The sequence below is a fragment of the Dicentrarchus labrax genome, unplaced genomic scaffold, assembly GCF_905237075.1.
Source record: "Dicentrarchus labrax unplaced genomic scaffold, dlabrax2021, whole genome shotgun sequence".
Lineage (NCBI taxonomy): Eukaryota > Metazoa > Chordata > Actinopteri > Moronidae > Dicentrarchus > Dicentrarchus labrax.
The window spans coordinates 2126342-2137621 of NW_026136719.1; the positions used below are offsets into that span (position 1 = coordinate 2126342).

Consider the following 11280-nt stretch of genomic DNA (forward strand, 5'->3'; position numbering starts at 1 on the left):
TACCAAGCTCCTCTCCTGTGGAACCAGCTTCCAGTTGTGGTTCGGGAGGCAGACACCCTCACCACATTCAAGAGTAGGCTTAAGACATTCCTCTTTGATAAAGCTTATAGTTAGGGCTGGATCAGGTGAGTCCTGAACCATCCCTTAGTTATGCTGCTATAGGCCTAGACTATCGGGGGATTTCCCATGGTGCACTGAGCTACTCTCTTCCTCTCTCTTTCTGCACTCATTCATGTCCCATTAATGCATGTTACTAACTTCACTTCTTCCCCGGAGTTCTTGTGCTTTCTCGTCTTGCAGGTTCTCATGGATCCTGGTGGAGCCTCCTGCCATGGTCCTGCTTGACTGCCATTGCCAATACTGTTGTTGCTGTGCACCTGTCTGTCTGTCTGTCTGTCTGTCGCTCTCTCTCTCTCTCTCTCTCTCTCTCTCTCTCTCTCTCTCTCCCCCCAACTGGTCGAGACAGACGACCACCCACCTAGAGCCGGAGGATCTGTCCTAGGTTTCTGCCTTTTAACAGGCAGTTTTTCCTTGCCCTTGTCGCCAAGTGCTTGCTCATGGTGGTACTGTTGGGTCTCTGTAATTAATGTTAAAGAGTTCGGTCTAGACCTGCTCTATTTGAAAAGTGTCCTGAGATAACTTCTGTTATGAATTGGCGCTATACAAATAAAATTGAATTGAATTGAAAATTGAATTGAATATATAAAGTTATTAGAGTACAGTTACACATATAAAGTTATTAGAGTAAAGTTACATATATAAAGTTATTAGAGTACAGTTACACATATAAAGTTATTAGAGTACAGTTACATATAAAGTTATTAGAGTACAGTTACATATACAGTTATTAGAGTACAGTTACATATAAAGTTATTAGAGTACAGTTACATATACAGTTATTAGAGTATAGTTACACATATAAAGTTATTAGAGTACAGTTACATATTAAGTTATTGTATAAAGTTATTAGAGTACAGTTACATATATAAAGTTATTAGAGTACAGTTACATATTAAGTTATTGTATAAAGTTATTAGAGTACAGTTACATATACAGTTATTAGAGTACAGTTACACATATATGAAATTATAAGAGTACAGTTACATAAAGTTATTAGAGTACAGTTACATAAAGTTATTAGAGTAAAGTTACATATATAAAGTTATAAGAGTACCACACAGCAACCTGTGACTGAACAGGAAGGATGATTATCAGCAGCTGACAATCAATAATCACAACAAAGAAACAAAAACTCAAAAACTTCAGTATGTGTTCTGCTGGTTTTACTCCACTTCTGGGGTCTGAAAGCTTTGTGAGGACTAAAGTCGAAGACCTCACAAGTTCAGTAAAACCAGTACAAACATCCGTATGTGTGTGTCTCTTTAACAACACACACTGTTTCCTTGACAACCAAACACAAACTCACCTGCAGGAGGAAGCCCACACCTGACCGTCGCTGCCGGAGTCCACAGACCAGATCCAGACCACAGAGAGAATCCAGACTACAGACCAGATCCAGACCACAGACAGGATCCAGACTACAGACCAGATCCAGACCACAGACAGGATCCAGACTACAGACCAGATCCAGACCACAGACAGGATCCAGACTACAGACCAGATCCAGACCCTAGTCTAGACCACAGACAGGATCCAGACCACAGAGAGAATCCAGACTACAGACCAGATCCAGACCACAGACAGGATCCAGACTACAGACCAGATCTAGACCACAGACAGGATCCAGACCACAGAGAGAATCCAGACTACAGACCAGATCCAGACCACAGACAGGATCCAGACTACAGACCAGATCCAGACCACAGACAGGATCCAGACTACAGACCAGATCTAGACCACAGACAGGATCCAGACCACAGAGAGAATCCAGACTACAGACCAGATCCAGACCACAGACAGGATCCAGACTACAGACCAGATCCAGACCACAGACAGGATCCAGACTACAGACCAGATCCAGACCACAGACAGGATCCAGACTACAGACCAGATCCAGACCACAGACAAGATCCAGACCACAGACCAGATCCAGACCACAGACAGGATCCAGACCACAGACAGGATCCAGACCACAGACCAGATCCAGACTACAGACCAGATCCAGACCACAGACCAGATCCAGACTACAGACCGGATCCAGACCACAGACCGGATCCAGACCACAGACCGGATCCAGACCAGAGCTGCTACTGATCATGAGTTTCCTGTCAGTTGAGTCATTAACCTACATAACAGAGAGTCCTCTTCTCCTCCTCTACCTCCTCCTCTCTTTCTACAACTACTCTCCTCCTCTCCTCCTCCTGTTCTCCTCACATTGTTGTTGTCTCCTCAGGAGTGGGCATCTCCTCCAGATGAGGAGCAGTGATGAAGGTGAGATCAGCTCCTCCTCCTGTCAATCAAACAGTGAGAGGGCGGGGTCTGCAGACAGCGGTCCTGTGGCTCTGCCTCCTCGCTCCTGTCTTCGGTCAAGACCAATCAGGAGCAAGAGAGTCACCTTCAGTCGGGACTCCAGGCAGCGTGAGGAGGAGGAGCAGGACCGACCTTTGCTGTCAGACAGCTGCAGACTGCTGACTTTAACCTCAGGTCAGAGATCATTTATATTTATGATCTTTTATTGACAGTTAATCTGCAGATTTTATTTTTGAGCACAATTTTTGTCTGTTTGTTTGTTTGTTTATTTGTTTGTTTGTTTACCTCCTCTCTCCGCTAGATTATGAAGTCACTACAAAGACATGAATAGAGAGTTAACTATGAGCTATGTTAGCATAGCCCTGATCCACCAAACTCCATTCAGAAAATTAAAGCTGCAAGCAGCGTTGGGCGGGACCTCGCACTCCACGCAACTCGGGGCGTGCTGCGGCCGCGTCGCGTGTGGTCGTAACACATGCGGACCAGGACATGAAAATCTCACGTAAATCAGTTGAAAATCGCCACGCGGCGCTTACTTCCTGTTGCCAGTAGGTGGTGCTACCAATTTGTCTGAATATTGTCATGTAGACTTGCTCAGGGCGGAACTCTTATCAAACGTGAAGTTTCGTTGAGATCAGATAATGTACACTGAAGTTGTGAGGATGTGTTCAGGCTAGGACTGTTACAGAATATGTGAAGTTTAGTGGAGATTGGACATTGTACACTGAAGTTGAGTCTGTTTATGGTGAATGGTCGAAATTCAACACAACGCCATGGGCACGCCGTTTGACAGAATGTCATAAATAGCACAACTTTTAATCATGAATGTCTTTAGGTTGTGCTGATTAAATTTGAAGTTGATCCGATAAATCCCCTAGGAGGAGTTCGTTCCAATACAACGGGAAAAATCACAGAAAATGAGCACAGAATTCAAAATGGCCAAATTTCAGTGCACGCCACCGACACGCCCTTCAACTTACATGCACAAATAGCCTTTAATCAGAACCATTTTTTGACTGTGCTGACAAATTTTGAAGTAGATCCAATAAATTCCCTAGGAGGAGTTCGTTCAAATACAATGCGAAAAGTTCACCGAAAGTGAAAATGAAAATGAAAATGGCCGACTTCCCGTGGGGTTTGGAGTATGGGTCCAAGAGGCTTTTTTGTACGTCTCGGCTCGTTGCACGTGCCTACCGAGTTTCGTACATATCGGTGAAACGTGACGCTGGGGCTGCTTTTTTTTTTATCCTGAAGGGGGCGCTACAAACACGATTTTTGGTATGTGACCTTCAGGCACCAGTCTACACGTGCCCTGTGAATTTCATATTCATAACTATTACGGTCTCCGCACAGTGATTTACCCTGCCACTAGACCTGGACGTGCTACGGTAAGCGTACAGACTCATTTCCGGTTTACTTCCTGCTCTGTGTACACTGTTTGGTGCTGTAGCTCTGTCAGAGCAGGGCAGAGTAGTTCCCCCGGTAGTTCCCGAACAGCCGGGAAGACAGGGAGGCTGGGTGACTGAGCGAAGGTGGACTAAAACACCAAAGCCCACAGGTCACCACCAACCCATTCACGTTTCTAATACATTTTCCCCACTCAGCGATACACCCGCTGAGGAACCAACTCTGGTTATTGGCAGCTCCATAGTCAGAAACGTGAAGTTAGTGAAGCCAGCGGCCATAGTTAAATGTATCCCTGGGGCTAGAGCGGGCGACATTGAATCATATTTAAAACTGCTGGCTAAAGATAATCGTAAATACAGTAAGACTGTTATCCACGTCGGCGGTAATGACACCCGTTTACACCAATCGGAGGTCACTAAGATTAATGTGGAGTCGGTGTGTAATTATGCTAAAACAATGTCGGACTCCGTAGTTTTCTCTGGACCCCTGCCCAATGTGACCAGTGATGACATGTATAGCCGCATGTCGTCATTCCACCGCTGGCTGTCGAGGTGGTGTCCAATTCAATTCAATTCAATTTTATTTGTATAGCGCCAATTCATAACAGAAGTTATCTCAGGACACTTTTCAAATAGAGCAGGTCTAGACCGAACTCTTTAAAACATTAATTACAGAGACCCAACAGTACCAGAAAACGATGTGGGCTTCATTGATAACTGGAAGCCTTTTTGGGGAAAACCTGGTCTGATTAGGAGAGACGGCATCCATCCCACTTTGGATGGAGCGGTTCTCTTATCTAGAAATATGGCGAAGTTTATTTCTAAAACCTGACAGTCCAGAGTTAGGACCAGGAAGCAGAGCTGCTGTCTTACACACTTCTCTGCGCTTTCTTTAGAACAGTCACCCACCCAAAACCCCATAGAGACTGTGTCTGTCCCCCGACCACCTAAATTATTTAAAGAAATAAAAACAAGAGGAGTTCAACATAAAAATCTAATAAAAATTAAAACCATCTCCTCAGTAGCACAAAATAAGAGAATGAAATGTGGGCTGTTAAATATCAGGTCTCTGTCCTCTAAAGCTGTTTTAGTGAATGAATTAATATCAGATTATGATATTGATTTACTTTGTCTTACTGAGACCTGGTTGTCCCACGAGGAGTATGTTAGCCTAAATGAATCCACCCCCCCAGTCATATTAATACTCACATTCCTCGAGGCACAGGCCGAGGAGGTGGAGTAGCAGCTATATATGATTCGAGCGTTTTAATGGACCCTAAACCTAAACTAAATTATAATTCATTTGAAAGCCTTGTTCTTAGTCTTTCTCACCCAAACTGGAAAACACTGCAGCCAGTTCTATTTGTTATAGTGTACCATGCTCCTGGACCGTACTCTGATTTTATATCTGAATTCTCAGAGTTTTTATCAAGTTTAGTCCTTAAATCAGATAAAGTAGTTATTGTAGGTGATTTTAATATTCATGTGGATGTTGACAATGACAGCCTTAGTAATGCATTTATATCATTAATAGACTCAATTGGCTTCTGTCAGAGTGTAAATAAACCAACTCATTGTTTTAATCACACTCTTGACCTTGTTCTATCATATGGCATTGATATTGAACATTTAATAGTCTTCCCACATAATCCTTTCCTATCTGACCATTATTTAATAACTTTTGAATTCATACTATTAGATTATAAGCCATTATGCCATGTCTGAATTTAACAGAGTCCTATAACGACTTTAGTCCCTCTGAAATTGCTAATCTTGTCGAGTGCTACAGGCTCACTACGATCAACATTAGACTCTATCGCTCCTATAAAAAGGAAATTATTAAAACATAGGAGACTAGCACCTTGGTATAACCACCAAACCCGCCAGTTAAAACAAATAGCTAGGAAATCTGAAAGGAAATGGCGCTCTTCCAAATTATCAGAATATCGCTCAAATTGGCAAAATAATCTTAAAACTTATAGAAAGGCCCTCCGTAATGCCAGAGGAGCCTATTACTCACCACTTATAGAAGAAAATAAGAATAACCCTAGGTTCCTCTTCAGCACTGTAGCCAGGCTGACATAGAGTCACAGCTCTATTGAGCCACATATCCCCATAAACTTAAGTAGCAATGACTTCATGAGCTTCTTCTATAATAAAATTATTACTATTAGAGAGAAAATTAATCACCAACTGCCATCAACAGTTATCAGTGGCTCTCCAAGTTCAGGGACTTCTGCCACTGTAAACTTAGATATATATTTAGACTGTTTTTCTGCTATCGATCTTCATCAGTTAACTTCAATCATTTCTTCATCGAAGCCAACAACCTGTCTATTAGACCCGATCCCAACTAGGCTGCTTAAAGAAGTTGTTCCCTTAATTGGCACTTCTTTACTGGATATGATTAATCTTTCTTTATTATCAGGATATGTACCACAGTCCTTTAAAGTAGCTGTAATTAAACCCCCTTCTTAAAAAGTCCACTCTTGACCCAGGGGTTTTAGCCAACTATAGACCGATTTCTAACCTCCCGTTCCTCTCTAAGATTCTGGAGAAAGTAGTCCCCAAAGAGTTGTGTGACTTTCTACATAACAATAGTTTATTTGAGGATTTTCAATCAGGATTTAGAGTTCATCATAGCACAGAGACAGCTCTGGTTAAAGTTAATAATGACCTTCTGACTGCTTCTGACAATGGACTTGTCTCTGTACTTGTATTATTAGATCTTAGTGCTGCATTTGACACCATTGACCATAATATTCTTTTACAGAGACTTGAGCATCAAATTGGCATTAAAGGAACCGCACTAAGCTGGTTTAAGTCATATTTATCAGATCGCTCGCAGTTTGTACATGTTAACGATGAATCTTCAATAAATACTACAGTTAGTCATGGAGTTCCACAAGGTTCTTTACTTGGACCAATACTATTTACTTTATATATGCTCCCTTTAGGCAACATTATTAAGAATCACTCCATTAACTTTCACTGTTATGCAGATGATACGCAGTTATATCTATCAATCAAGCCCGATGAAATTAATCAATTATCTGGATTACAGACATGTCTTAAGGACATAAAATCCTGGATGACCTGCAATTTTCTGATGTTAAACTCAGAAAAAACTGAAATTCTTGTTCTTGGCCCCAAAAACCTTAGAGACTTACTGTCTAAAGATATAGTTACTCTAGATGGCATTAACTTGGCCTCTAGCACCACTGTCAGGAATCTTGAAGTTATCTTTGATCAGGATTTGTCATTTAACTCCCACATAAAGCAAACCTCTAGGACTGCCTTCTTTCATTTACGTAATATTAGAAAAATTAGACACATCCTATCACAGACAGATGCAGAAAAACTAATCCATGCATTTGTTACTTCAAGGCTGGATTACTGCAACTCTTTATTATCAGGTTGCCCCAATAAGTCCATTAAAACGCTCCAATTAATTCAGAACGCTGCAGCACGAGTACTGACAGGAACTAGAAAAAGAGATCACATCTCTCCTGTACTAGCTTCTCTGCATTGGCTCCCTGTAAAATGTACAATTGAATTTAAAATCCTCCTCCTCACCTATAAAGCTCTTCATGGTCAGGCCCCTTCATATCTTAAAGAGCTCATAGTACCCTATTACCCCTCTAGAACACTACGTTCTCTGAATTTTCAGTTATTATTATTCATCTGATCTGCTTCCAAATTGGTCATTATCAAAGTATGTTGCTCTAACTCATGTAAACAGTAGGCGTTTTTTATGATTTTTTACCCACTACCACCCCTCCTATTGGAGGACACTTTTTCTTTTCTTTTTTATTCTCTTCTTCATTATTATTATTATTATTATTATTATTATTATCATCATCATTATAATAATATGATAATAATAATAACAGTAGGCGTCTTTTAGCTGCAGAGGCCTAATCTGATCTATCCAGATAAAAGTTTGTAGTATTTGTAGAGTGTGGAACCTCTCATTGCAAGGCACAGTACAGAGACAATATGAAAAATATTGAGACCCCACCACATAGCCTAACAAATGGACAGGTACACATCGCATGGACGCACTGTGACCGGCGCGGTAGAAAGAGTGCACACTAACGCTGGTCCCAGCGCTATTCTCACCACCCCAGCTACTTCTACCACATCCATTAGCTCCCCTACTGATACTACGAGTTCGTGTAGTAATCCCACCTATGTTGGGCAAAGGGTCATGTGTTTGTGCTTGTGTGTTTTCCCCGCTCTGCCCGGCAGCGCCGGTGCAAAGATGCACTGTGACTATCACGCTCACTAAACGACCGGCCGTCATCTCCCAAAGGTAGATTTTCCCCTTCAGAATCAGGATCAGCTAATAGGAGACCCATCACTTCCCTAAGCGTCAACTTTTTGCTTGCCATTTTCGTTTATTTCGTCTCAATAACTCCTAAATCCAGCAATACCGCTTCAGCATAAATAGCGCCGTGGCAGACTATTTCCAGTTTCTCACCCAACAGTTTGGACGGGACTTCCTCGAACATTTAGCATTGAAACATGACATTTTTCTGAGCTAAGGTCTAAGTACGGGATGTCTGCCAACTAGTGGAGGGGAGTATGAATGAGATATAACACTCTATTGGGAGAAAACAGCTGTTTGATTCAGTACCGCGTCCTGTCGCAATTTTGCGACTTTTGCGCTTAAAGGGTTAAAGGGCGTGTCTGTGACGTGCTGTCAAATTTCGCCAGGTTGAATCGTATGTCAAGCATTTATGTCATTTCTGCCATTTCGCAGTGATTTTCAACGTTTTTTTGCGTTGTAGTTCAACAAACTCCTGCTAGGGAATTTATCGGATTAACGTCAAAATTGGTCAGTACAGTTAAAAAACATTGCTGATCAAAAGTTGTGCTATTTGTGACTGTACGTTTATCCACTGGTGGCATGATAAATCACTTTGCGGAGACCGTAATAGTTATGAATATGAAATTCACAGGGTACGTGTAGAGTGGTGCCTGAAGCTCACATACCAAAAATCGTGTTTGTCGTGTTTGTAGCGCCCCCTACAGGATAAAAAAAACAGCAGCCCCGGCGCCACGTTTCACCGATATGTACGAAACTCTGTAGGCACGTGTAACATGCCGGGACGTACAAAAAAGCCTCTGGGACCCATACCCGAAAACCCACAGGAAGTCGGCCATTTTGATTTTCATGTTCACTTTTGGCTGACATTTCACGTTGTATTTGAACGAACTCCTCCTAGGAAATTTATCAGATCTACTTCAAAATTTGTGAGTACAGTCAAAAAATGGTCCTGATTAAGAGTTGTGCTATTTGTGCATGTACGTCGAAAGGTGTGTCCGTGGCGTGCCGTCAAAGCTGGCCATTTTGAATTCTGTGGTCATACAAACTGATTGAAAAGTTGAGCTGTGACTGTACATTGAACCGCGTACCAGTGACAACTTGTCCATTTCAGCAGATTCGCCATAAAACAGCACTCATAACTTCAGTGTGCAATCTCCAATCTCCGATAAACTTCATATATTCTGAAACACTCTCGCCCTGAACACGTCCTCATAACTTCAGCGTACGTGGTCCAATCTCAATGAAACTTCACGTGTTTGATAACACTCTCGCCTTGAACACGTCTACATGACAGCATTCACACATAGTGATAGCGCCACCTACTGGCAACAGGAAGTAAGCGCTGCATGGCGATTTTGAGCTGATTTACGTGAAATTTCATGTTGTGGTCCCCACGTGTAACGAGATGTGGCCGCAGCACGCCCGAGTTGTGTGGAGTGCGAGGTCCCGCCCAATGCTGCTTGCAGCTTTAATTGTTATTACTGTTGTTAGTTTTCTTATTATTGTTGTTGTTATTATTGTTATTGTTATTTTTATTATTATTGTTATTATTGGAGCTCAAACTGCTGCAGTTTCTGATCTGAAGGTTGTTCACAGACTCACCAGCAGGAGGCAGCGTCGCTACGGCAACCAACCGCTCTGTAGAGCTCAGTGCCACTCACCGCTCACAGGAAGTGGCGCTCCAGCTCACTGGAGGTGGGCGGGGCCACAACTGGTCTGACAGGTGGTCTGGGTCCCTGCAGGTCAGTGTGTGTGTGTGTGTGTGCGCGTGTGTGTGTGTGTGTGTGTGTGTGTGTGTGTGTGTGTGTGTGTGTGTGTGTGTGTGTGTGTGTGTGTGTGTGTGTGTGTGTGTGTGTGTGTGTGTGTGTGTGTGTTACTGTGTGTTACTGTGTGTGTTTGTTACTGTGTGTGTGTGTGTGTGTGTGTTACTGTGTGTGTGTGTGTGTGTGTGTGTGTACTGTGTCTGTGTGTGTGTGTGTGTGTGTGTGTTTGTGTGTGTGTGTTACTGTGTGTGTTACTGTGTGTGTGTTACTGTGTGTGTGTGTGTGTGTGTGCGTGTGTATGTGTGTGTGTGTGTGTGTGTGTGTACTGTGTGTGTGTGTGTGTGTGTGTTACTGTGTGTGTGTGTGTTACTGCGTGTTACTGTGTGTGTGTTACTGTGTGTGTGTGTGTGTGTGTGTGTGTGTGTTACTGTGTGTGTGTTGTTACTGTGTGTGTATGTGTTACTGTGTGTGTTATTGTGTGTTACTGTGTGTGTGTGTTACTGTGTGTGTTTGTTACTGTGTGTGTGTGTGTTTGTTACTGTGTGTGTGTTACTGTGTGTGTTTGTTGTGTGTGTGTGTGTGTGTGTTACTGTGTCTGTGTGTGTGTGTGTGTTTGTGTGTGTGTGTTACTGTGTGTGTTTGTTACTGTGTGTGTGTGTGTGTGTGTGTGTGCTGTGTCTGTGTGTGTGTGTGTGTTTGTGTGTGTGTGTTACTGTGTGTGTTACTGTGTGTGTGTGTGTGTGTGTGTGTGTGTGTGTGTGTGTGTGTGTGTGTGTGTGTGTGTGTTACTGTGTGTGTGTTTGTTACTGTGTGTGTGTTACTGTGTGTGTATGTGTTACTGTGTGTGTTATTGTGTGTTACTGTGTGTGTATGTGTTACTGTGTGTGTTGTGTGTTACTGTGTGTGTGTGTTACTGTGTGTGTTTGTTACTGTGTGTGTGTGTGTGTTACTGTGTGTGTTATTGTGTGTTACTGTGTGTGTTATTGTGTGTTACTGTGTGTGTTTGTTACTGTGTGTGTGTTGTGTGTGTTACTGTGTGTGTGTGTGTGTGTGTGTGTTACTGTGTGTGTGTGTTGTGTGTGTGCGTGTGTGTGTGTGTGTGTGTGTGTTACTGTGTGTGTGTGTGTGTGTGTGTGTGTGTGTGTGTGTGTGTTACTGTGTGTGTGTGTGTGTGTGTGTGTGTGTGTGTGTGTTACTGTGTGTGTGTGTGTGTGTTACTGTGTTACTGTGTGTGTGTTGTGTGTGTGTTACTGTGTGTGTGTTTGTTACTGTGTGTGTGTTACTGTGTGTGTATGTGTTACTGTGTGTGTTATTGTGTGTTTACTGTGTGTGTTTGTTACTGTGTGTG

The 11280-nt window shown here is 42.6% G+C and overlaps 1 protein-coding gene across 1 annotated transcript in view; it reads left to right on the forward strand.

Annotated features, from left to right (window-relative positions):
* Positions 1-2134: 2134 nt before the first annotated feature.
* The window catches only part of LOC127351037 (rho GTPase-activating protein gacK-like), an 11625-nt gene continuing 2479 nt past the window's right edge, over positions 2135-11280 (forward strand). Inside the window, exons 1-3 of the mRNA XM_051378202.1 lie at positions 2135-2227; positions 2354-2604; positions 9766-9911. Of these exons, the coding sequence (XP_051234162.1) occupies positions 2217-2227; positions 2354-2604; positions 9766-9911 (408 nt within the window). The 5' untranslated portion in view covers positions 2135-2216. The remainder of the gene's footprint in view (positions 2228-2353; positions 2605-9765; positions 9912-11280) is intronic.